The 27,652-nt window shown below is 44.5% G+C and overlaps 2 protein-coding genes across 2 annotated transcripts in view; one reads left to right on the forward strand and one right to left on the reverse strand.

Annotated features, from left to right (window-relative positions):
- Positions 1–12,546, forward strand: part of npffl (neuropeptide FF-amide peptide precursor like) — a 110,207-nt gene extending 97,661 nt beyond the window's left edge. The window contains exons 2-3 of the mRNA XM_052102074.1: positions 10,236–10,345; positions 12,426–12,546. Of these exons, the coding sequence (XP_051958034.1) occupies positions 10,236–10,345; positions 12,426–12,546 (231 nt within the window). The remainder of the gene's footprint in view (positions 1–10,235; positions 10,346–12,425) is intronic.
- LOC127626341 (putative nuclease HARBI1) overlaps positions 1–22,868 on the reverse strand; it is a 39,231-nt gene extending 16,363 nt beyond the window's left edge. Inside the window, exon 1 of the mRNA XM_052102073.1 lies at positions 22,390–22,868. Within this exon, the coding sequence (XP_051958033.1) occupies positions 22,390–22,868 (479 nt within the window). The remainder of the gene's footprint in view (positions 1–22,389) is intronic.
- Between the last annotated feature and the right edge of the window lie 4,784 nt (positions 22,869–27,652).

Raw genomic sequence — 27,652 nt, forward strand, 5'->3', positions numbered from 1 at the left:
CCTTCATGTGCCCAACTGCACCACACTCACAACTCAGGCCGGCAGGTGGTGACAAGTCTAGAGTTCATCTCTAAAGAACCTCCTCCTCAGTCACCTACCCACACCAGGCCGGGTATGCAAAGCAAGGTCAGTGCTTCAAGCTTCTCCTCAGCACAACCACCTCGGGATGAAGCAATGCTCCCCGAAGTGATGTCGCCTTTTCCCCCCTGCCGAGAGGCCTCACCTCCAGGTACTTCACACGTGATCGTCCCCTTAGTGCCTCTAACTCGGAGCTTGGACTCATGGCTTACACTTTCCAACCTGTCGCGGTGGCTGGCCTGGACCATCTGACTCGGCTATGCAATTCAGTTTGCCAGGTGCCCGCCCGCTTCAGCAGCGTCTGCTTCACCTTGGTGCGAAAACTCTTCTGTGCAAGGGCGCAATAGAGCCTGTCCCTCCAGCTGAGTTGGAGAAGGGGTTCTACAGCCCCTACTTCATCATACCCAAGAAAGGTGGTATGTTGCGGCCAATCTTGAACCAGAAAAGTTCTGAACCGGGCCTTACACCTTTCAAGATGCTGACGCAGAAACGTATTCTAACATGCGTCCGGAATCAAGATTGATTCGCGGTGGTAGACCTGAAGGACGCATACTTTCATGTCTCAATATTACCCTGTCACAGACCCTTTATACGGTTCACTTTCGATGGCCAGGTGCATCAGTACAAGGTCCTCTCCTTCGGTCTGTCCCTGTCCCCTCGTGTCTTCACGAAAGTCGCAGAGGCAGCTCTTGTCCAGTTAAGGCAAGTGGGCATTTGCATACTCAATGTACTCAAAGGCTAATCCTAGCACACTCTCGACAGTTGCTCTGTGCACACAGGGACCTGGTGCTCAGGCACCTCAGCCGTTTAGGGCTTTGGGTCAACTGGGAAAAGAGCAAGCTCTCCCCAGTTCAGAGCATCTCTTTTCTCGGCATAGAGTTAGACCCTGTCTCAATGACCTCGCACCTCAAAAGCGAGCACGCAGTCAGTGCTGAACTGCCTGAGTACATTCAGACCGGTCACCTGGGGCATATGGCATCCTCAGCGGTGGTCGCACCACTCGGGTTGATGCACATACCATGTGACCCGTCATAGTTGGGCTGGGCTTCGTGTATAACGGGCATGCAGCCGCTGGCTCCAGGATAGGGCCGCAGCTGGGTTGGCACATCAACTGGCTAGAGTTGCTGGCTGTTGTACTTGCCCTGCGCAGATTCCTGCCGCTGATCCATGGCAAGCACATATTGATCCGCTAAGACAACACAGCAACAGCAGCGTATATAAATCACCAAGGTGCCGTTCGCTCTCGTCGCATGTCAACACCAATGGATTGCTGCTGGTTTTTAAACTGAGCCGGCTCTTCCCTCTATGATACAGGTCATCCAAATTGACCTTTTGCATTTCCACGTGTCAAGTGCTCCGTTGAAGCTTTTCCTAGTTTGCAGATGCCCTCAGCGTGAAAGCCAAATTTTGACGTACAGACTACATCAAAAATATATTTAACCTCGAAGTGACTCCCATCAAGAAATCTCCCAGAAATGTGCAGATATATGTAAGCTGTCCAAGAGACAAGAGCATTAATGTCCACCAGAATTTAACTTTTTTAAATTCAGTGAACAGTTTGTTCAACATTGTATTTTGCACTGTTTTGCAATATAGTGCATTTCTTTATTATTTTGTTGAAAGCCTGCAATAAATAAAGTAGTTTCAAAAATAGTAATAAAACATAAAAAGTAATGAAAGTTTAAAGTAACCAAAAAAGTTATGAAAATGAATAGTTTTTTTTTTGTACACTTTGTTTATTTGTTATTTATACTAGATTAAGTGATTACATATTTTGCTTTGCTGTGTTCCTAAACACATAATACAACAGCATTAGTCTGCTTTCTTCACCAGTTTTGGATCTGCCATGTTGTTTATGTGATGTTACAGCAGGTCGACCAGTGCCCATCATATGTTGATGTTAAGATGTCTCAAGTTTGTGTTCATTAACTTCAATTGCAAGACACTGCAGGTCATGTGATCTCATCACATCTCAGGGTTACCTGTTTAATGTACAATAAAACTGCCTTTTCTAGAACATTGATATGACTGGTGTCTAAATATCATGTGAGTGTACATCATTTTAAATATACATTATTTGTATAAGTAATAATTTCTTTAGAGACAAGTCTATTTAACAGTGAAGTGCGCCTTTAAGATTCTTAAAGGACTTTAAGGATTCTTATAAGACATTTAATTCCCCTAGTAGTTTCTGTTTCCCCGTCTGTCGCCCACTTCGACGTTGTGTCGAAGAAGCGACACTAGGGGTCTCTCTTGAGCTCCGAATATGCCTCTGATCTATGAAAAAAGGCCAATGGGAATTAGGCAGACAGTATTTGCATACCCCGCCCCCAGACATACGGGTATAAATGCAGAGAAATACGTCAAGTTCATTTAGAAATTTTCTTCGGAGCTGTTGCTGTGAGCTGTGAGTTACACACCTGTTCCTGTTCCTCTGACGCTTTCCTGCTGTTGGATCTACGGCGCACTTCAGCGGTTTTCTCCTTCTCTGCACGGCTGTGCAGTTTGCCCCTGGGCACTTCAACAGAGCAAAAAACTAAAAGAATTTTGTAAAAGAGTGATTTTCTCTGAAAGAGATATTTCCTCTAAAAGAGCAATACACAGCTGGCGTTGAATGTCCTTTTCAGAACACGTCTTTGTAAAGATGCCCTTCTGCCCCTGTGTAGTTCCTGGATACGGTAGAGTGCTCTCCGCTTCAGACGGCCACAGGCGTTGTCTCTTGGGTCTGGGTTGCGATCACACCGAGGCAGCGTTTGTGGATGGTTCATGTTCTCACTGCGAGAGCATGACCATGGCAACGTTGCGGTTGCGGCTCGCTTTCAACAGAAAGCACGCCACTCCAGCCGCCCCCTGCATTTCTGCTCCTTCCCATGGGATTGAGGACGATGCGGCTGGTGATGGAGGTGATCTGGGGATGGCGCCGGTGCAGCTCCGCCGGGTAAGCTGCTCCTTCCCACCCCCCGGACCACCCACCCCCCGGCACGCTTGTTGACTCCCGTCTGTGCTCGAGGCAACAGCGGCTCGCCTTACAGCCAGCCTGCCTATCCTCTAGAGCTCGAGGTGGATGAGCTTGCCGCTGCATCGGAGAGCGTGGCGTCTGACACTGATGACTCCACTGGGTTTCGCCTTCAGGCCAGCACGCCCAGGCTGAGGCTAACGAGCAGATGTTGTCGTGGAATATCGCGATGAATCTCTCTAAGTTGTAAGAAAACTCTCGGAGTCTTGAGTTACAGATGCCAAAGTTGTAGTTTATTGAACACCAACAAACATGAGACCGGCCAGCTGTCCGTTCTGACTCATTAGCCAAAGTTCTCAGTTTATATTCCTTTTTGTTATCTTGTTACCCACTATCTCTGACTAACAAGGTCACTGCCTTGTTTCTTTCCTTCGCCACCAATATGTTTTATCTCCTTCATTAATTAAATATTGGTGGGAGATCCCTCGCCTATCTGTTAAAAAGAAAAAGAAACATGTATCTTTGGTAGCCTCTCATATCTTGACCTCGTGTTACAGTTCATGGACAGAGTACATCAACTCCTAAAAACATTTGCGTAAGAGACAAACAGCCATGTCCTCATTACATACTTTTTACAATGAGGCGGCCTTGTTTATTTCACGGCCTTGTTTGTTCCTTCACATTATCATGAAAGAAAATGCAAGCTCCACAGATATTTAGCTCATCAAGACAAAACATCATGGCAGCAAAACACCAGCTGCAAAGATATCATACATTCAGCTTACAAGACACCATTCATATAATAACTGTTTAAAAGAATAAGAGATAAGTGATATCATCAAGGGTACATGCCAGAACACTGCCGACCAACAGAAACACATTTTGTCTTTGAAGAAATACATATTTTGTTTTTGTTAGCTCATACACCTGTTTTTCAAGGTTATATACCATTCTTCGTGTTCTCTGCAGCATCAACACTTTTAGTAACCTCACATGCTCTCTCCTGGGTCACACAAAGGCCTGGAAACTCATATATGTATTTTGATATATAAAAACACACTAGAATATTAATAAATATACTATAATGTCCGATATGCTTGCCCGGGCCGCCGCCATCGTGGGGCTGGACTGGAACGCTCCGTCCTCCCTACAGCCATCGCGCCGCTCACAGCCGCACCTACACAAGGCTGCGGTACCCACATTCTCAGTGCTATTTCCTTTGTCTCTTGGTCACCTTGACCACATATGCCGTTCTCACGGCACTCTGCCGCCACACCTCAACAGTCCCGGCAAGCTGGACGTGGACTCTCCGCCCTCAGCGCCACGACTTTTCCCCGGCCGGCTGGTTCTGATGAGTCCAGAGGACACCGCTACAGGACCTCCTCCTCAGTCACTAACCCGCCCCCTGCCGGGTGTGCGGAGCAAGGTAAGTGCTTTGAGTCTTTTCTCAGCACCAGAGCCTCGGGAAGCGTCCACGCCTCCCGACGCCATACTACCTGCTCGGCCCACTGCGAAGCCCCGCCGGGTACATCAAAAATAATAGTCCCTTTGGTGCCCCTAGCACGGAGCTTGGATGCATGGCTTTCACTTCCCAACCCGTCACGCTGGCTGGGCCGGACCATTGGACTCGGTTACGCAATTCAGTTTGCCAGGCCTCCGCCACCCTTCGCGGGCATCCGCTTTTCCGCAGTACACGGCGAACATGCCAAATCCCTGCTTGCAGAAATCGCTACTCTCTTACTCAAAGACGCGATAGAGCCTGTCCCTCCAACCGATATGAAGAAGGGTTTCTACAGCCCTTACTTCATCGTACCGAAGTAAGGCGGTGGCTTACGACCGATCTTGGACTTGCGAGTTTTCAACCGGGCCTTGCACAAACTCCCGTTCAAAATGCTCACTCAAAAACACATCTTAACTTGCGTCCGGCATCTCAGCGGTTCGCAGCGGTAGACCTGAAGGACATGTACTTTCATGTCTCAATTCTGCCTCGACAAAGACCCTGGCGTATCAGTACAAAGTCCTCCCCTTCGGCATGTCTCTGTCCCCTCGCGTCTTCACGAAAGTCGCAGAGGCAGCCCTTGCCCCGCTCCAAGAAGCCGGCATCCGCATAATCAATTACCTCGACGACTGGCTCATTCTGGCCCACTCCCGAGAGTTACTATGCACTCACAGGGACCAGGTGCTCAGGCACCTCAGCCATTTGGGGCTTCAGGTCAACCGGGAAAAGAGCAAGCTCGCCCCGGTTCAGAGCATCTCTTTTCTTGGCATGACTCGGAGTTAGACTCAGTCTCAATGTTAGCACATCTCACCAACGAGCGTGCGCAGTCAGTGCTGGAATGCCTCACCACCTTCAGGCCAGGCACAATGGTCACTTTAAAATTTTCCAGAGGCTCCTGGGGCATATGGCATCCTCCGTGGCGGTCGCGCCACTGGGGTTGATGCATATGAGACCGCTTCAGCACTGGCTTCAGACTCGAGTCCCGAGACGAGCATGGCGCCACGGCACACACCGGGTGATGGTCACCCCCGCCTGCCACCAAACATTCAAACCCTGGACAGATCTCTGCTTTTTGCAGCAGGTGTCCCGATGCGTCCTGGTCATGACCGACACCTCCAGATGGGGTTACAATTTTAATAGAAATTCCTATTTGAATCCTGTAAAATTTTCTTATTGGAATTCTTTAGGATTTTTTGACAAATTTACATTCAGTTCAACAGCATTAAGATGCATTTGATATCCTATGGGGGTAGTAACCCAATAGTAGCTCACATGCACTTAAGCTTTTACTGTAGATACTATCAGATTATTAAAATATTAAAAGCACTATGGATTAAAGAGGCTGGTTGTGTCACTTTTCACTGCTGACATGTTCTCTAAATAGCATGAAACATATTCCATAGCATTTATAATCTACTAACTGGACTCAAACATTAATTCTAATCCATACAATATGGCTTAGGAACTAGATAAAAAAGCACACATATTAGAAATGTCATAATTAAGGAAATACAGCCCGTCAGGAAAATACATTATTATGAAATGTCATAATAAGTGAAAATAATGAGTGTCAAAACATTAGTCTTTATGGTAACCTTAATTTTTTTTTTTAAAAACACATTGCTTTGTGACATAAACTTGTATTCATCATCCATTCTTTAAAAAGCTTTTAATTTGTTGGACATGGAAGTAAACAATTTTTTCTTAATTGGGGAACACAAGGACATGTATTAAGCCTACAACTAATAGGAAAACTGGTGTTTTCTATTTGCCTAAGCACAGACTATGTGTAGTAAACAAACCGTTGAAGCCATTTTAAGAAAGTAGAAATTATGTGAGTTGTGTTGAATGGTTGAGTGATAGTTTATTTATATTTCAGTTATTATTATTGTCATGATAATTATTATTTTACATTTATAATTGTCTTTATGATCGTAATCTGTATTTGTAATTTTCCACCTGTTGTCGTAGAAAGAAACAGATGGTACTCAACTGTAACAGGCCAAGTTACGTCACAGTCAACACAGGAATTAATCGTTAGCAGCTCTAAACCTCTAAGGGGCATTATATAGAAATCAAAATGTGAGAGCTGAACGCTTCAATGCAATAAAAACAAAAGAAAGAATTATTCTTCATGGGAGGAGATAAAACAAATGAAATATTGTAAAATATTTTAATAAGAATTACAATTTTCCATTACATGAATTAGGCTAGAAGTTAGTTCTGTGCCCACATTATTTGTATAAAATTTGTCTCAATATGTGCGTTTGAGTTTCAGGCTATGTAATAACCAGAAACGCCCTGCAGTTCAAAACTGTAGCTTACATGCTTTGTTATTCACTATCTGTTGTAGTATTTTATTAGCAGTTAATATTTGCTATTAACCAATATTGTTCCAACGCATGACACTGATTGTTGAGTCCCTAGAGACCCAAAGAAAGGATTTTTTTTTTTTTTTTTTGGCATTTTGTTTTGTTTAATGCCAATATAGTGTTTGGTGCATAAATAACATATACCACTACCATAATAATTGTTAATATAATAATTTAATTTAATAAATTATAAATAATAATTTTTTAATAAAAAAATATTTATATTTTATTTTATCTGCTCTGTAGAGGATGTCAGGACAAGCTTTATGTGTGAAGCAAAGAAACATTAACAAAGGATTTTCAACGTGGAAATATAATGTCTAAAAGGAGTATGTAAGAATTGATAGTAAACATTATTGCAGTGGTCAGAGGGGCTCCTAGAAGATCAGGGAGCACAGAAAAGATTTGATTGAGGTAAGGGGCTGGGAAAGCAGCAGCAGAGAGCAAGGCGGCCCACTGCCCTGTAAATTGGCAGCAATGCTTAGCTTTTGAATGTAAGATTAACTAAGTGTATTCATTTTTATGGAGTGACTATTTGCAGAAAGTGTAAATGGCATTGTCCACACAGCGAGTTTGGAACCAGACAAAACTAGGGAAAACCACTGAGTTAAGACGTTTTGCTCTTGGCTTGTTGAGGTTGAATGTGTTCATTGCGAGCACATGATACTCAAACACTTTGCTCTCGGCTTGATTCTGAGGAAGTCGACGCCAGTCCCCTCTCCTCCCTAAAGCTTGCGAGGATGGTATACAGAGCATAGGGAATTTGAGGGTGATTTTTGTTGGCTTGAGTCTGCCTCTCTCCACTTCTCCATCTCCAGCGGCCTTGCCTGTTCCATGGCGATTGACGGCTCACTTTGGCATGCTGCAATCAGTCATGGATACTTTGTCACTTGGCTTCATTAGTGGGACATGTACGTGCTCAGGTGCGATGCTTACCATCATTTTCCCTCTGCAGGCGGGAAAGTGTTACAAAGCAGCCTCTGAGGCTGCGAGTCTTGAAGATTTCTTGCTTAAGCCTTACAACAAAAAAATTTGCTGTTCATCATGTTGGTGCACCTCCAAGTTTCGCCACTGATTCTGTTCTTTCCAGAGCTAAACGAACAGCTTATTATGACTCGACGTTCTCCTATTCAGTGAGAGTTCAGTTCTCTGGTGCTGTTGCCTTGCTGTGGTTATTAAACACTTTTCTTGTTTCCCCTGCTGTTGTGAGATGGGAACAGAATGTGTAATTTCCTCTGTAACAGAATAGTTCATCCTGTTTTTACTGTGTATGGCAACAAAGATTTTAAGATCTTCCACATCACTTAATATGCATCTCGCTTTCCCCGCTGTTCCGAGCTGGGAACAAGTTTGTGTCATAACACTGGCCATTTTTATGCCTATTTTTACTATTGTTGACCTCATGCCAGAAGCTGACTATGTCATAACGTGGTGATTTTTGACTTCTCATTATCGCTTAGTAGCCCTCTCACACTTTTCCCCACTGTCATAAGCCGGAAATGAGGCTCTGCTATGTTCTTGAACATGGCTACCAGCTTCAGTTCGAGATGGTAAATGTTTGGATTTACCATTGTATGGACTCCTCCCTTGCCAGTTTATTGTTCACTGTCAATGTCACTGTTGACTTGTTTGCTTTTTGCTGTCATGTCTAACGTTTCTCTCTTGTGTAGTTGGAGCATGCTCGTGTATCTGTTGGTTGCTTGTCTATAGAGGGGTGGTTATCTGACTGCTTGCGGTCGCTCTCACCAGTTGGTGCCCAGTACATTCTGTGTTTAATAAATACTATTGAACTGTCATCACTGCTTTTGGGTCCTTTATCTCACCCCACAATCGTGACAATAGAATGCAAGCCAAATATTGAACCCTGCAAAACAAATTGAGGGACTTTGCCAGGGATCCGTGTCTGTAGTGGTATACAGCTTGAAATTTTGGAGGTTGGCCTTTCAGACTATTAAATGCACACCAATACAATGATTACACTCTAAAATCAGCTTATTTATAAAATCTGACAAGAAATCCATGTTAACATGAAATTTGTGTAGATTAGGTTATTCATAAGCTTTACGCTGATAAAGGAATGCGGCTTATTTACATGACTAAACACGGTGTTGGCTTATTTAGCATAATCAGTGTAAGAACATGCATGTAAATGCGCTCAATGTTCTGGTTTCAAGATTCAGTTCCACAGGATTGTGATTCCCTGCCACTGAGGGAGTTTATTACCAACAACTTAGAGGCCCCTCTGCTCCCTTCTCTGGTAGTCTCTGAGATTCCTGCAACGGAGACCCCTCTGTTCTTTGCACCGTTGATCCCAGCCTCAGTGGTCCTGGTGATCCCAAACTCAGTGCTTCCAGTTTCTGTGCTTCCAGCTTCGGTGCTCCCAGGTTTGTGTGTCCCAGTTATCCTAGCTTCAGGGGTCCCAGAGGTTTCTGGTTCGGCCCCTTTGACCCTGCTATCTGAATACCCGGCCGCTTTAACCCTGCCCCCTTAGAGCCCAGTGGCTCTGCCTTTTTAGTCCCCCATGCCACTTGCTAACCTGTCAGTCCTGCCTGGCCTTGCTCATTTTTCAGGCCTCCCTGGATCCCCCGCGGTCTCCTGGTTGTCCACCAAATCTCCCTGTGGTCTCCTGGTCATCAGCCCGATCCTCTGTGGTCTCTGCCCTCTCTTGATCCCTGTGGTCTCTGCCCTCTCTTCATCTTCTGTGGTTTCCCGCTCCACCATCACCTCACCCATGGTCTCCTGTTTCTTTGGCTGCCCCAATTTGCTTTCAAATAAAATATGTTTTCAAATAAAAGTTCTGCATTTTGGTTAATTTTCTATGGCATGCCAGATCCCTCAACAAAAAAAACTGATTTACCAAGTAAGCATTGTCCAGACACAATGGTTTGTAGAATGTTTGACTTCTGTTTGACCAAAAATAATTAGAACAGCACTTTTTCTTTTAGCTTCTATTTAAGGGTGCACTTAGTATTTTTTTTCTTTGTCTTACTGATCACTATGGCAGACTTCTTGTCTGACAAGAAGTGGGATGGATGAGCATCATTTACATGCAATAGCTTTCACAAAAAATAGCTTTTAGTTGCCTATGCCATTTAAACAAATTACTATACACAGACAGCCATGATTAATTTAATCCATGAATTAAAATGTCCAACAACAGGGCAGTTACTGAGAGTATTTGAGCAGTAGTCGGTCAGTCATTTGATTCTAACATGGCAGCCCCTGTGTGCACCTTAAACTATTTAAATTTAACATTTATGGATCAAAGTAAATCAGTTTGTAAAGAAAGGCTGAGGAATATTTGATTTATGTGTAACAGGTGACTGAAGAGCAGATGGATCATCTACTGGAGGATCGTCTTCTGGTAGAAGTGCTGCGATCTTTACTCCACAGCACTCCAAGATATGAACGCAACCCTTCAGTGCTGCATCAACCTCAGCGGTATGTATATTTAAAGTGCTCCTGCCAATGATACTGCAGTTTCATGAGCATGACATTTTAACGCTCTTTTTAACCACCAACATATCTTGTCAACTGTGATTTTTTTAGGAAGAATTATTAGTGAGTAGCATCTCACTGACCACTGCCTGCATCCCTGAAGTTTATTTTGAATGGACTTCAAAGAATTAACCTTACAGTCTCCTCCTGGTTTGATCACTCGGAACATTAAGGAACGATTTTAAAGACTTTAAAGATGTTTGGTGGGGGCTTTTAGACATTTAAGACATTACAGTATGATTTTCTGTAAAGCTGCTGTAAAGCTGCTTTGAAACTATGTTTATTTTAAAAATAACTTTACAAATAAATATTACTTATGTTTTTTCGAGATTTCTTGAAAATAGGGAGGGTGAATTTTGGAAGATCATTACACTATCAAGATATAGTGACTGTGATTTATTGCCTTTTTGTGTTGGAACCACAAAATACTGTGCAATCAATATCCACACATTTCTGAAGGGAACATACTCATGTAAAAGTTAGTGCAATTATGAGGATGCAGATGCTGATTGCTGTTCTATAGGCATGCATCAATGTCTTTTATGTGATTTTGGAAACAATTTTTAGATTCTGGGTTAATTGAAAACCACATATACTGGAGTGTTTGGGATCATTTGCAGAGGTTTGATTGTGCAGATAAGAAGTGTGGCTAGTAGAGCATAACAGTAGTCCATTATAGAGATGACAAGACCCTGGATTTGTGCAGCATGCTCAGGTATGTAGGGCCTGATGCTGATACTGTAGAGCGCAAATCTGCTTGACCAAACAGTCTTCCAAGTGGTTCTTAAAGTTTAGCTGGTCACCACACATTATCCCCATGTCCCTAGCTGACCTGGATGGCACTATCTGTTATGAGTGTGTGGAAATCAGGAGAAGGCAGACGGGGAATTCGGATCTAGACGCGGTTTTATTTACAAATAAAAATAAACAAACACAGGAACTAAAGAAAAGGTCCACGATGGGAAAATTAAACCGAAGCACAAAACAACATTCAGAAGCATACAAGTGAAAACCAACCACGAAGGATAAGGAAACCTCGAGCGAACACAAATAAACATCTAGAGCAAACGTCGACAAACATGAGGAACATCCAGGAGCAGAGAACATGAAACAATAACGATTGACAAAGGAAGGAGGAAACAGCAGGGTTTAAATAAACAGAAACGATGATGACAAAATAATAATCAGGTGTGGACAATAACGCAGTGCTGGCAGTGAGGGTCTGGAATGATGGGAAATGTAGTTTTACAAGGACAGTGAAACACGGGGCAGACAACAAGGAAAACGTGACATGGAATGTGATCAGTGATGAGTGAAACAGAAAACACGGGGCAGACAACACGGGAACGTAACACTATCATTGATCACCAAAGATTAACTGTGATTTTGTATTGAATTGCTTGGCTGGTTGGTAAAACAGCTTTCTACCAGACAAAGATCTCAACCGGGCAAGCAACCATGTAAACACTTTGGGATCATCAGGCTGGAACGAATGGTAGAGCTAGATATGTCATCAATGTAGCAATGGTAAAAAATAAACACATATTATAGGATAAGTCTTAATGATGTTGTGCAAATCAAGAAGTGGAGGGGAAAAAGGACTGAACCCTGATGTACCCAGTGGTTAGCTTTTATGACTTAGACACCTCTCCCCTCTGAGATTAGACCTGCAATGTAGGACCCACACCAGTGTAATGCAGTTCCTGTGATGCCATGTGTAGGAAGGATAGAAAGGATTATCTGGTGATTTAATGTGTCAAATGTGCCAGTACAGCACTGTCTATTGCTTTTAAATAACAAAAGTCATGTCAAAAAGTCAAAAGAGTCATGTAAACAGTGTAGTATTTTACATTGATTATATGATCAACATATATATACAATTATCAACATTTAAATATAGCGTGGAAGAAAGATTACATTGTGAGTGTATGATTTGTGATTTTATTTTCTGTCATAAAGATACAAACATATTCACTAGAATCCTTTGAGTCAATGGTGACAGAACTCTTTTGCTTTTGCTCAGGTTTGGCCGTGGTGCCTGGAGTGGCCTGTCAGCGGAGGAGAGGATACAGTCTCGGGACTGGGAGTCAGTTCCGGGCCAAATCTGGAGTATGGCTGTGCCACAAAGATTTGGCAAAAAATAGCACCAGCCCACCGTAAAAATGGAGGTGTTTAGAATACAGAATATAAAAAAATGTGCTAGTACTAATAGTACTTCAAAACAATACTGAAATTGACTTATGATTATTATATACAGTACAGTATACAGTAAGTTTAGCATGAGTGGGTGGAAATAGTCATGTGAGAGCATGTTATGATTTTTCATCTATTGTACTTCACAAACACGCATGTGTGTTGTATTTTCTGTGTATGAATAAATAATCTGCTTGTCAAAAGACATTTCAGGTTGTTGTTTTTCTTGACATTTTATAACTAATAAACAATGAAGACTGACCTTGCATGTATAATTTTGTATTAGGGGTTCAAGGCTTAGCGCTGAAACCCTATTGTAATTGTTAAGATTTTTATTATTAGGGGATCAAGCGCTTGGCGGGCTGTTGCGAGGGGCATGAGGTCCGAGAACCAAGTACGGGAGGGCCAGTAAGGGGGCACTAAGAGGATCTGCTCCTCGTCCTCCCTGACCATGCACAACGTCTATGCAAGTAGGCTCACTCTGGGGAATACATATTTGCAAAGCCCCAGGGGCCAGCTGTGTGCCAGGGCATCTGTGCCGAGGGGAGCCTCGGTCAGAGAGTACCAAAGCGGGCAGTGGAAGGATTCTGGGGAAGCAAACAGATCTATCTGTTCTTGGCCGAATCGACTCCAGATCAGCTGGACCGCCTGAGGGAGTCTACACTCTCCCCTGAGCATAACCTGTCATGACAGTGCGTCCACTGTGCTGTTAAGGTGGCCCAGGATGTGAGTGGCCTGCAGCGACTTGAGCCGCTGCTGACTCCTAAGGAGGAGACGACGGGCGAGTTGTGACATTCGACAAGAGCGTAAACCCCCTAGGCGGTTGATGTACGCAATCATCACTGTGTTGTCCATCCGGACCAACACATGTTTGCCCCAGATCAACGGCAATAGTCTCCTAAGGGCAAGTAGTACAGCCAGCAACTCAATGCAGTTGATGTGCCAAGACAGTCACAGTGCCCAGGCTCACGGTTCCCCAGTTGCAGAGGGTTTTCTGATATATCGAATGGTGTTGCCATGGCGAAGCGACAAATTAACATAAAAAAATGGAAAAAGGAAAAGTCTCATCAAAATTGAGCCAAATGTGTGTCCTTGAGGGCTGAACACATTGATGTGACTATTGTGGGTCACGGTCATAGTGCCACCAACTGGCGGAAGGAAGAGTGTGACTTTTAACAGAAGTTAAAAAAATCCCTATTGTGTTAGCCTGAATTGCTTAAAAAAATACAGATTAATGTCAAGGCATTACGCATTTTAAATTCTGAAGGGTTTCTTGATATCTTAAATACTGTTGGCATGGCAATTCATTAAACGTCATGATTCCTTTTTGGGCATATTCACGTTTTGAGGTATTTTTCATAACTGAATTTTAACTGAAATGTAAAAATACAAGAAAACCCCTGTCTAATCCACTGTGCGTTAATTCTCTGACTGGCAATTACAAGAAATGTCCAATAGAGGGCGTCCAAGCTCCATTGTTGAATGATTCCCAACAATTCTGAGTCTGAGTACAGAATGGCGGGGACTGAGTTCATCAGTTGGTTGAGGTCTTTTGCAGTTGAATGCTATAAAAAAAAAAAAAAAAATGCAAACAATGTGTCCCCACTCAATATATATTTCAACTGATTTGCATTTGCAATCTTTATTAATTAAACCATATAGTTTTATATGGATGGATTATAACCTTTAACCCTTTCCAGCCAGAGTGTTCTAATTTGGGAACAATTATTCCCATGGTTCCTGTCTCAGTTTCTTTGCCATCCAATCACCGATTTTAGTTTTGAAAACTGCCAGATACCATGACAAAATAAGCTAAAGGCACATATGATTGGTTAAGGGGTTACTGGGCGTGAATAATAAATGCATTGTCATCCTTCATTTGCCTGGGAGGAGACACATAGGCGGAAATTGCAGGGGGGTCGGGGGGGTCAGGAATAATTGTCCCCCCCTAAAATATCATTAAAATATGTGTATTGTAAATAATATAATGATATATTCTTAAAATAATTGTTTAAGAAATAAAATAATACAAATGCAAACGGGGCAACAACAAAAAAAAAACCTTGGTGTCCCCTTCAAAAATTGCTCTTGAGAATTGTTATGTTTATTGTCCCCCCCAACATTTTGATGAAATTTTCGCCCCTGAGGAGACAGAGGGGATATCACGGGAGATTTACTCCAGTGTTGGACTTACTGCTTCAAATTGACAACTGAGGCAATCTTTCAAGGTAAGACATGTGAATTAACATTGGGACTTTGTTGTCAATATTGAATATTGAAAGTCAAAACATTTTAGGGACGAAGCATTTATTTGTAAGAGTAACGCTAGTTATTTCTGGAAAAAACAGACAGGAAACTAGCCTCTATTTTTAAGCAAATTTCTGTGAAACTTGCAAAATAAACATTAGCTAGCAATACTATGTACACTTTTAGCTATATATCAATATATTTTTTTTTGCCAGTGTTGGCTTATTGTGAAAAATCCACCTGAAGTAATGTGAGGTAGAGAGCAGATGCTGTTCAGACCTTTTTTAAGCTGTTTTTTTAAACCATCTGAATGCACGGATGCTTGCTTTGTGTTCCACCTCTGTTTGTGGTGGCACTGGAAAATTAATACTGAAGAAACATCACCTGACACTCAAAAATAAGCTGTAGAACAAGAGCGACAAGCACTTTATAATTATTTTGGATTCATTGCATATTGCACTGCTCTCTTTGAACATAGATGTTAAATACACTGCAAATGAGCAACACTACAAAACTAAAACAATCCTGTTCTAATCAAGGCACAGACGCAGTGTAAATAACTGATTTATTATGCTGATTAGACCGCTTTGTTTTTGTGTGCAGAATGTCATTGAGCTTGCATCACAATGCAAACCTGCAGTCATTGTAATGAGAAAGTTTGTTGCATTTGAACAGTTTTGTTTTGTTTTTTCATGTTAATAAGTAGGCCACTGTGAATTTGATTTGTACAAAATAGCAATAAAGTAATTCGGCTGAACTGTTCTAAGTGTGTTTTGGAAGTGTAGCCAACATAAAGAATATGGCATGAATAGCATATGTCAGGAATCACCGTTATTGTTATCGCGTCTGCTCCAATAAGACCCATTTGCCATGCAGCTGCTATTGGTAGTTTTAAAATTTTCTCGAATCGCACAAACTCTGAAAGCAAATGACTTTTTAATTTCCAACACTATTCAGTGTATGGATTTGTGAAGAACACACTGTTGGCTAGTTCCCCGTCTGTCGCTCTCTCCACGTTGTGTCGGAGAAGCGACACTAGGGGTCTCTCTTGAGCGCCGAATATGCCTCTGATCCATTGAAAAAAGGCCAATGAGAAGTTGGCAGTCAGTATTTGCATACCCCGCCCCCGGACATACGGGTATAAAAGGCGAGGCAAATACTAGAGTTCATTCAGAAATTTTCTTCGGAGCCGATGGTTGTGCATGCTGTTCGCAGTGAAACACACCCGTTCCTGTATTCCTCTGACGCTACTGCATGCTGTTGGATTGAGGGCACATTACAGCGGCGATTCTTCTTCTTGCACGGCAGTGCATATTGCCCCTGGGCGCTTCGACAGCGCAGTATAAAAAAGTCAGACGAGTTTTAAAAGAGTGATTTTCTCTAAAAGAGCAAATACACAGCGGCGTTGAACGTCCTTTTCAGGACGCGTCTTTGTAAAAATGCCCTTCCGCCCCTGGTAGTTCCTGGATGCGGTAGAGTGCTCTCCACTTCAGACGGCCACAGGCGTTGTCTCGTGTGTCTGGGCAGCAATCACACCGAGGCTGCGTTTGTGGATGGCTCATGTTCTCACTGCGAGAGCACCGCGGCTCGCTTACAACCGTAAGCAAGCCACTCCAGCCGCACCTCGCATTGCTCCTTCTTCCCACGGGATTGAGGACGGTGCGAGTGGCGCTGGAAGCGATTCAGGGATGGCAGCGGGTGCGGCTCCGTCGGGTACCCCCCCTCGGAACACCCGTCCCCCGGCACGCTCGTTGACTCCCGTCCGTGCTCGAGGCAACAGCAGCTCGCCTCACAGCCAGCTTGCCTATCCTCTAGAGCTATAGGTGGATGAGCTCGCCGCTGCATCGTAGAGCGCGGTGTCTGACGCAGATAACTCCCTTGGGCTGCCGCCTTCGGGCCAGCACGCCCAAGCCGAGGCTGACGCTCAGATGTCCGACATGCTTTCCCGGGCCGCATCCAGCGTGGGCTTGGACTGGAATCCCCTGTCCTCCACACAGCCATCGCGGTTGGATGACTGGTTCCTGGGGTCCCAGCTCACAGCCGCGCCCCCCCGGTCCCGTTTTTCCCGGAAGTGCACAATGATCTGACGTCGCTGTGGAGGGCACCGTTCATCGCACGACGTCACAAAGCCACACGCTCATCCGCTCTCGCTACCCTCGACGGCGGAGCGGCCCACGCGTACACGACGATCCCCCTGGTGGATAGGGCTGTTGCGCTCCATCTATGCCCCGGAAACCCTACCACCTGGCGCGGTCGCCCTGTACTCCCTTCCAAGGCCTGTAGGACAACATCCTCGTTGACAGCGAAGGCCTACAGCACCGCCGGAACTGCCGCTTCCGCCCTGCACGCCATGGCCCTCCTGCAAGTCCACCAGGCCAAGGCGCTCAAAAAACTGCACGTGGGTAGCCCTGATCCCGACGTGCTGCAGGAACTGTGCTCATCGACCGACCTCACCCTCAGAGCCACGAAGGTCACAGTGCAGTCACTCGGGCAGGCGATGGCCACCCTCGTGGTCCAGGAACGACACCTATGGCTGAACCTGGTCGAGATGCGTGAGACCGACAAGCTTCGCTTTCTCGACGCCCCAGTCTCCCAGTTTGATCTCTTCGGTGACACCGTCGAGGACTTCACCCAGCAGTTCTCCGCGGTGAAGAAACAGACGGAGGCGATATCACATATCCTGCCCCGCCGCAAACCTGCTGCCCCGGGCCCTGCCCCATCTGCTCGCCGAGGGCGTCCCCCTGCGAGGAAACGACAAGCTGCTCCGCCTCAACCTGGGCCCAGTTCTCAGCCCACGCGTCGAGCGCTCCACAGGAAGCAGATGCCCCCTGTCTCACGGACCCCCTCGAGGACCCGGAAGGCTCCCAGGCGCTCCTGAGACGGACGACCCAGAGCCCAAGACGTTAGCTCCGGAGATGGTAAGACCACTCCGTCCCCCGGTGGAGGGCCGGGAGGAGAATTTTCCTTTAACTTTTCTTTTGCTGCTCCCATTAACCGGGGCAGCGGTACCCAAATTCTCAATAAAAGAGCTATTTCCTTTGCCTCTGGGTCATCTGGCCAGCAAATGCCATTCTCACGGCACTCTGCCCCCAGATCTCAACAGTCCCGGCACGCTGGACGCGGCTCCAGGCCAGCCTTCAGCCCCACGACTGTTCCCCGGCCGGCCGGTTCTGACGAGTCCAGAGGACGCCACTACAGGACCTCCTCCTCAGTCACCAACCCGCCCCCTGCCGGATGTCCGGAGCAAGGTAAGTGCTTTGACTCTTTTCTCAAAACCAGAGCCTTGGGACGCGTCCGCACCTCCCGATGGCGTACTACCTGCTCCACCCCGCTGCGAAGCCCCGCCGGGTACGTAAAAAATAACCGTCCCTTTGGTGCCCCTAGCACGGAGATTGGATGCGTGGCTTTTCACTTCCCAAAATGCTCACGCACAAGTGTATCTTGACAAGCGTCCAGCACCTAGATTGGTTTGCAGCGGTAGACCTGAAGGACATCGACCCTTTCTATGGTTCGCGTTCGACGGCCAGGCATTTCAGTACAAAGTCCTCCCCTTCGGCATGTCTCTGTCCCCTCGCGTCTTCACAAAAGTCGCAGAGGCAGCTCATGCCCCGCTCCGAGAAGCCGGCATCCGCATACTCAATTACCTTGATGACTGGCTCATACTAGCCCACTCCCGAGAGTTACTATGCGCTCACAGAGACCAGGTGCTCAAGCACCTCAGCCGCTTGGGGCTTCAGGTCAACCGAGAAAAGAGCAAGCTCACCCCGGTCCAGAGCATCTCCTTTCTCGGCATGGAGTTAGACTCAGTCTCAATGTGCGCACGTCTCACCAACGAGCGTGCGCAGTCGGTGCTGAAATGCCTCGCCAAATTCAGGCCAGGCACTACGGTCCCTCTAAAACTCTTCCAGAGGCTCCTGGGGCATATAGCATCCTCCGCCGCGACCACGCCGCTGGGGTTGATACATATGAGACCGATTCTGCACTGGCTTCAGACTCGAGTCCCGAGACGAGCATGGTGCCACGGCACACACCGTGTGACAATCACCCCTGCCTGCCAAAAAATACTAAAACCCTGGACAGACCTCTGCTTTCGGGCAGGAGTGCCCCTGCAGCAGGTGTCCCGACGCGTCCTGTCACTACCGACGCCTCCAGATTGGGTTGGGGCGCCGTGTGCAAAGGGCACGCAGCCGTGGGCCGTTGGAGAGGGGGCCCCGCTGGGCTGGCATATCAATTGCCTAGAGTTGTTCACTGTCTTCTTTGCCCTGCAGCGGTTTCTCCCGTTAATTCGAGACAAACATGTCCTAATCAGGTCAGACAGCACCACTGCAGGTCAGACTCAGGTCGCTGCGTGCCACTCACATTCCCGGCAAGCTCAATGTGGTAGCGGACACACCGTCACAACAAAGCTTACCCAGTGGAGAATGGAGGCTCCACCCCCAGTTGGTCCAGCTGATTTGGGAATGGTTCGGCAGAGCCCAGGTAGACCTGCTTGGTACGGCCAAACAGAGGCTCCCCTTGGGACAGATGTGCTGGTGCACAGCTGGCCCGCGGGGCTACACAAGTATGCATTTCCCCCAGTGAGCCTTCTTGCACAGGTGCTGTGCAAAGTCAGGGAGGACGAGGAACAAGTCACATTAGTGGCTCCCTACTGGCCCAACCGGGCCTGGTTCTCGGACCTCGTGCTCCTCACGACAGCCCCTCCCTGGCGAATCCCCCTGAGGAAGGACCTTCTTTCTCAGGGGCAGGGCACGCTCTGGCATCCGCATCCAGACCTTTGGAAACTCCACGTCTGGTCCCTGGACGGGAAGCGGAAGATCTAGCTGGTCTACCACCTACCGTCGTAGACACGATCAACCAAGCCAGAGACCCTTCTACCAGGCATCTTTACGCCCAGAAGTGGCGCTTATTCGCAGATTGGTGTTCTTCCAGGGCGGAAGACCCACAGAGGTGCGCAGTTAGGTCGGTGCTCTTATTCCTGCAAGAGAGGCTGGAGGGGAGGCTGTCCCCTTCCACCCTAAAGGTGTATGTCACTGCTATCGCGGCTCACCACAACGCAGTAGACGGCAAGTCCCTTGGTAAGCACGACTTAATCATCAGGTTCCTAAGAGGCGCCTGGAGGTTAAATCCCTCCCGGCCAAGCCTGTTCCCCTCCTGGGACCTCTCGGTAGTCCTCGCGGGCCTCCAGAGACCTCCCTTCGAGAGCTAGAATCAGTTGGACTCAGGGCCCTCTCTCTTAAGACTGCCCTGCCTCGGCTCCATCAAGAGGGTCGGGGACCTGCAAGCGTTCTCTGTCAGCGACACTTGCCTGGAGTTCAGTCCGGCAGACACTCATGTGATCCTAAGACCGCGACCAGGCTATGTGCCCAAGGTTCCTACTACGCCCTTCAGAGACCAGGTAGTGAACCTGCAAGAGCTGCCCCGGGAGGAGGCAGACCCAGCCCCTTCCTTGCGGTGTCCGGTACGTGCTTTGCGTACCTACCTGGACCGCACGCAGAGCTTTAGACGCTCTGAGCAGCTCTTTGTATGCTTTGGGGGACAGCGGAAAGGAAACGCTGTCTCCAAACAGAGGCTTTCCCACTGGGTTGTAGATGCCATTTCACTGGCTTATCACACCCAGGCCGTGCACCCCCTTGCGGGTCCGAGCTCACTCGACAAGGAGTGTTGCGTCCTCACGGGCACTGGCCAGGGGTACTTCCCTGGCAGACATTTGTAGAGCAGCGGGTTAGGCGACACCAAACAACTTTACAGGATACGTGTGCTTATATTACATTAAAAATTAAAAGTGAGATACTCCTTTTTTCCAAATTAGCCATATTTCCAAATTAGCTTTACAGAAATGCATGTCTGTTTTACAATCCAAATATATCCATCAGAGGCGACTGTGTTAAACTAATGTCCATATTGCAATAACAAAAAGATAAAAAAAAAAAAATACAAGTCATATGGCAGAAGTGGGTGACGCAAATTTAAGGATTTGTGACTTGCTTGACTAAATAAAGAAAATGACTTAACCAGCGACTAGAGAATTGACTTGAACTGCATGACTCGACAATGACTTGAATGTGTTTTATTATTATTATTTTCAATAAAAACAGCAACGAACTGTGTTTAAAAAGATATTGCGTAGCCTATCAAAAATGTAAGCGTGTCAGCACCAATGATCTGCATCTACACAGTTAACACTGTGCTCTCAATGTGCCAAAATGACAGATGATTGTCGAGTTCCCAAAAATAATCTCCTTTGGATATATATATTTTGAATGTGATATGAATAAAAAAAGTATGAAAATATGCAACAAAAAATTATCCGATAATAAACACCACAACCTCGAATTTCATCAGACATTTCAAAAACCACAAGGAAAGGTAAGTAAATAATTTCATTATCATTCACTATCCAGAAAGATTAATATATAAAATAACGGTTCAAATGTTTGAGGGTTTTCAGTAAATTAAAATGATTCATGATTAATCTCATGTTTTGTATCGCGACAAGTTTGAAATGACCTCTAAATGTGTGTGTGCCTTTTCTAAACTTTCTCAACTTTCAACAATATACCATAACCATTTGTTGGCAATATACAAACATAACAGGCAGGGGTGCGTTTCCCGAAAGCATCGTTAGCCAACTATGGTCGCAAGTTCCGTCGTTACTAACATAGTCCAACGATTTGGTGTTTCCCGAAACCATCGTTCAAACGAACATTCGCAAACTGCATCGCAAAGTTTTGTGGTTGGAACGACAGCTCTTGACCTGTGGTTAGAAGCATCGTTCCTTGTTAGTTTGTTGTGTCGACGTCATTGATTTCGCAGCAGCTGGGATGTGTTCTCTTCAGACCTATCGACCCTATAGCCTATTTCTTTCGAAGCTTTCACCATCCACTTTAAGTGATTTGGATGACTTAAAGTCGAGGTGCTCAGGTTTTACACAATTTGCTTTCTTTATTGCAAATTATTTGAAACGATATAATAGCGTGACGATCGCAATTATTCTCCCTTCGAAGTGCACTCCGAAAGGATTATTTTTGCCGGTTGGGACGCAGGCTTGGTTTCGTTTGTGCGAAGAAACGGTGAGTGTGCAAGTGAGTAGCTTTGTTAAATTCCTAAAGACAAATTGTCATATAACAATATTTTACAAAAATTATTTTAGGGGGTTACCCTTAAATATTAAATTGTATCTGTAGCCTTCTGTAGCCTACACATATACGCAACATATGCAGTGCTTAACGCTAAGGAAACGTAGGCTAATTTACATACGTTAACATAGGCTATTTAAAATATTACACACTCAAACCACAGTATTTTTTATATATAGTCAATGAATGAAGAAACATTTTATAAATAAGCAGTTTTGTGTAGTAGAATATAATATTCTCATGGCGTTATAAGAAACAAATACATATTTATTGTTTGCAAAAGTATTTAAGTGAAGTCTGCTGGGGAAACATAGGCAAATAAACAGCATTATTTATTAACACAAGTTATGTCAGATTAAATGAAACAAATAATAGAAAACACAGTATCCAAACTGTAAAATATTAGCCTACCATCCAAACATATTCTGAATTAAAAGTTCTCTGACTTCTGCTCCTGCAGGATGCATTCTGCCTTGATGTGGGTTCAAAGGATCATCATCAGAAACAGCATCTTCCTCACCATCGGCTCCAACGGCACCAACTTCCTCCTCAGGAAGCTGGACATTTTCCCTGACTGCAATGTTGTGGAGAATTGCAGTAACCACAATAACAGAACAGCTTTTGGTGGGGTTTAGCTTTAGGCCACCACTGGACTTGCTGATGCAGCGAAAACTTTGTTTCCACAGTCCTATAGTCCTCTCCACTATAGAGCGTGTCCTTCCATGGGCCTGATTAAACCTTTCCTCTGCAATGGTGGCTGGATGCTGCACAGGTGTCAAGAGGTAGGGGCTGAAGAGGATATCCACTGTCTCCCAGCAGCCAGCTATCACCAAAGCCACCTTCTTCAGCCATCTGGCAAATTGCAAAATTGGCCCATGCAAAAGAGTCATGTGTGCTTCCAGGCCATTTTGCCACAATGTCAGTGAACATTCCCTGGTGATCACACACTACTTGAACATTAATGGCTGGATAGCCCTTCCTGCAAATGTACAAGGGCTCATTTACCTTAGGGCTTAATACTGGGATTAGGGTTCCATCAATGATGCCAATCACTCTGGGGATGTTGTCAATATCATAGAATTGTTGATTGGCCAGCTGTATTTCCTCAGGAGTTTTGGGGAAAACCAGAATGCTCTTCATCAGCTGTAACAGCAAAGGTGTTACTGTTGTCACAGTTTTGCTGACTGAAGACTTGCTGAGCCCCAGGCCATCACCCACCACCTCCATAAAACTTCCAACAGCAAAATAACGCAGTGTAGCTAACAACTGCACCTCTGGACTTAAGGCGTAGTTTCTTCTTGTTGCCCTCTGAAGGTGTGGTTTCACTATCTGAAATAATTCAAGAATCTTGGTCCTTGGAAGACGGAATTTTCTTAAAATTGCATCATCAGATAGTGAGTCAAGAGGGGTAAAATTTGTCCTTATGTGGGCATTTATATAAACTGATTGACTTCTCAGCCGCCTTCTGTGCTCCAGCTGTAAGAATCTTTGTAAAGCTGCCATTGTTGAGCACTTGAAACACACAAGTGTAACTTTTATTAGGAGAGGCATTAGTACACCTGCTTTGGATGCACCAGAGTTAATAGAAACATCTTAGCTAATAATCATTCTAAATTAATTTAATTACTACAATTCATTATTACCATCTTTGATTTGTTATAGTAATATGGTACAACATTAATATATTGTATATGTTGATTTGGTTTAAAATAGGCTGTTGTCTTTCTGTTATTTAATATTTTTCATTCTTCTCTTAAGAATGGTCTAAGTACTTAAGAGTGTTTTGTGTTATGTTTGGCTTATATTGTCTTTGATGATATTAATGTTGTGAATTAACCAAATTTTCATTTACTTTATGGTTTATTTATGTGATGGTAGCTTACCACTTCAAAATAAAAGTTACATTCCATATGTTTCATTATCAGGCTTGGTCACATTATTCAGGTATTTAATAAAGGATGACATGGCATGGTAAACATGTTTCAGCTTCACTCAGTAATGCCTGCATTTTTATGTGGCATTAATATACTACTTTGAGTCAAGTTACAATAGTATGCTCTTTAACTCATATTAAACTGAATGCCCAGTGTATTAGAAAAGCACTTGAAATACATATTACAAAAGAGTATATTTGGCCATAAAATTTTTTATTTATTTGTATTTCAGTTCAACTGCTGAAGGGTTTTAACTTCATCACTGAAAAATAAATTGAATGCCATGCACCACACAGCTTCACCAGAGCTCCATTTGCCAGAACCAGTCTGTTTCCACCTCCCACAACAAGGACGAGGGGTTGGATTTTGGGAGGCATGAAGGCCAACAATGTAGGCAAAAAAAGAAAAAAAAAAGAGGGTTACATCTGTGGATCTGAAAAAGAAAAAGACGACATGGCTGTCAGCCACACATGATTTGACTTTCCATACTGAGTAAATAACACAATTTTCACTTACTGTCGGTTGGTAGAAACATGGTTAAAGAGGGCTTGCTGGCTTGTTGTTGCAGGAGTTCCAATTTAGCCCTCCTATAGGCCATAACCTCCTGATGATGTTGGCCTTGCTGCTCCTTCAGGGCTCTCAGTTCTCTCCTGATTCCCTGGAGTTCAGATATTTTCTTCTTCTCCGACTGAAGCAGCTTCTCACTGCAGCCACAACGTCCCCTGTTTCTCCTTTGGTGGGAGATTAATGGCTGGTTTTCTGGAATGCCAGAACGACGTTGCCCAGCACATGAGGAGGCCTCAGACTGAGGGGAGTCAGGAGAAGGGAGCAATAGCCCAAGACCAGGACTCATTGCTGATGTTCCAGGGGCAGGTTGAAGGGGGCCTGATGTTCCAGGGGCAGGTTGAAGGGGGCCTGATGTTCCAGGGCCAGGGTGGAAGGGGCCTGATGTTCCAGGGCCAGGGTGGAAGGGGCCTGATGTTCCAGGGCCAGGGTGGAAGGGGCCTGATGTTCCAGGGCTCAACTTTGAATTCAAAGGCCTGGTTGACGCACATGCATCTATGCCTCCAGGGATCCCTTCCAATGCCTCAGGCCCCAGGATGGCCAAAACTTTCTCTTCCTCTGCAGTCAGAGGAGGAACGGAGTTGATACCCCCACCAGTCTTTTTTCTTCCCTTCTACGTGCTGCAGCCCTCCATTTTGTCACACTTGCGAAGTCCGTCCACTTTTTTCTAACTTCTTCTGGGCTGCGCTCATAACCATAGCCAGCAGCATTTATTTTTTGGGTGATTTCTGCCCAGGATTTTTTTTTATCAGCATTTGTGACACAATTTTTCAGCTTTGAAAATAGCTGGATTTTATTATTCTCCACCTCCTCCAAAAGAATTGTAACCTCATTTTTTGAAAATTGTGGTTTTCGCGTCATTTTCAGACAGGTCATATGAACACATAGCTGTATGGCAAGGGGACTTAAATAGGTAGGCTAATGATCTTAAGCAAAATATGCAACAGGTGTCCATAATATAACAATCACAGTGTTTTTAAAACCCATCATTTATTTTCATTTTAATTGTGCTGAACTATCAATATTCAATAAGAAATTAATAAATATGAAATTGTGAAATTAATAGTTATAGATTTTGGGATCAGAGAAGACAACATTGTGTTTATATGTATATATTTTATTGTGCAAAGCATGAATGTTGAGTTGTTAACGTAATTACTCCACATTGTCACTAAGAAAGCGCAGTTGAAAAGAGAAAATAACCAAATTTACAGCAGGTGGCGATATGTGCTCATAGCACCAGTCCGCCATTAGATCGAAGAAGAAGAAGAAGAACGTCATAACGACAGCTCCAACCAATGTGGTTCAAACCATGGATCTGCGACACAGGTACCATGGTTTCGGGAAACAGTAGTGACTAGCTAGTTGATTTCTTTAAAGATGCATCGTACTATGGTAGTTAAACCAGCGAGTTGCATCGTTGTATGGGAAACGCACCCCAGATTTGCAGTCACAACACTTTATTTAAAACATGACAAGTAGTAAAAAATATACAGAATGACTCGTGACGAAATCTAAGTGCTCTCATAGTGATTATGACTTCTGAAGACTTTAACTAAAGCCCTTGTATGCAATTCCTTTATGACTATTTTATATAAATGTATCTCTGAACTAGGGGGGTGGTCGCGTCATATTTTGAAAACTTGAAAAGTGTTGAGCAGTGAGGAGAAGATTATATTACATTAGCTAATTTTATCTGACCAAAAAAAATGGACAAATTTGTAATTCGTCCTCCACAAAAACGACAGAGTCCCACTGATTCGCCTACAGCTGCTGATAGTAATGACCCAGGAATACTGGACCCAGGTGAGGAAGCTCCCACCAAGTCTGGTCGCGGTGCTACCAGTGCTAGCAATACGGCAAACACGATATGCAGGAAATACCAAGATAGCTACCTGAAATATGGTTTTATTTCATTTTCTCGTAGCAAAGAGTCCCTGCCCCAGCCACAGTGCATTTTCTGCGCCAAAGTCCTTGCTAACGAATGCATGAGGCCGTCCAAACTAATAAGACATTTTCAGACAACTCATCCCCAATACCGCAATACAGCCCGGGGCATTTTTTGAGCGCAAGGCAAAATAATTGACACTCTCGCAAAATGAGATGAGGGAAGTCACAGTTACTGACAAGAAACCTTTAAAAATATCGTATACAGTTGCTGAAAAAAAATAAAATAAATAAATAAATAAATAAATAAATAAAATCGCCAAAGCAAAGAAAGAGCATACAATTGCAGAGACTTTGATTTTGCCATGCGCAACAGAGATTGTCAAGTAATTATTTGGAGAGGATAAATCAAAACAATTGGCCAAGATACCATTATCAAATAATACAGTCAAACGTCGCATCGCAACCATGTCAGAAGACGTGAGAGATCAGCTTTCTGCGCGACTTCGTGGTAATAAATTCGCACTTCAAGTAGACGAGTCTACTGATGTGTCAAAAATGGCACAACTCCTTGCATACGTTCGTTATGAATGGGAAAACGAAATAAAATGAGATTTTTTGTTTTGTAAAGAGCTGCGTACCACAACGATGGCAAACGATATTTATGAAACTTTGGATAATTTCATGAAATCAAATGAGATAAACTGGAGCGACTGTATTGGGGTCTGTACTGATGGAGCTGTTGCGATGACTGGCAGGCAGTCCGGGGTAATTCAGCGTATCAAAAGTGTTGGGTCAGGGTATATTCTGGCAAACCGTTTGCCAATCACGTCTAGCAATCGGCAAAGCAAAATGTGGCACACGCCATTTACCAACAAGCGATGGGTAACTCGCAAAGCACGATGTTCCTTCCCGTTTTCCCAGCACGATACATAGAACTGCATAAAGTAAGAGGGGTGAGAAGTGGCGGGGCACCAGATAAAATAGTTCAAAGTTAAAGTTCACGCAAACAGGTATTAATAGACAAGTTTTAGTCAATAAATATTGATTGTTTATAGCTGAATTACTAGAACGCAATTATATGTGGAACATTAGAGGATATTAATCCAATAAATAAAGAATACAACGATGGCATGAATCAAATCAACAGTAGGTGAAATTCTTGTGTGCAGTTCCGAGCAACATAGCAGTCATGACAGTGACGAGACATATACCAATTACAGCAAACAACATACTTACACAACACAATTTACATATCAAATGTACACATACTTACACAACACAATAAT

This window comes from Xyrauchen texanus, chromosome 32, assembly GCF_025860055.1.
Source record: "Xyrauchen texanus isolate HMW12.3.18 chromosome 32, RBS_HiC_50CHRs, whole genome shotgun sequence".
NCBI lineage: Eukaryota > Metazoa > Chordata > Actinopteri > Cypriniformes > Catostomidae > Xyrauchen > Xyrauchen texanus.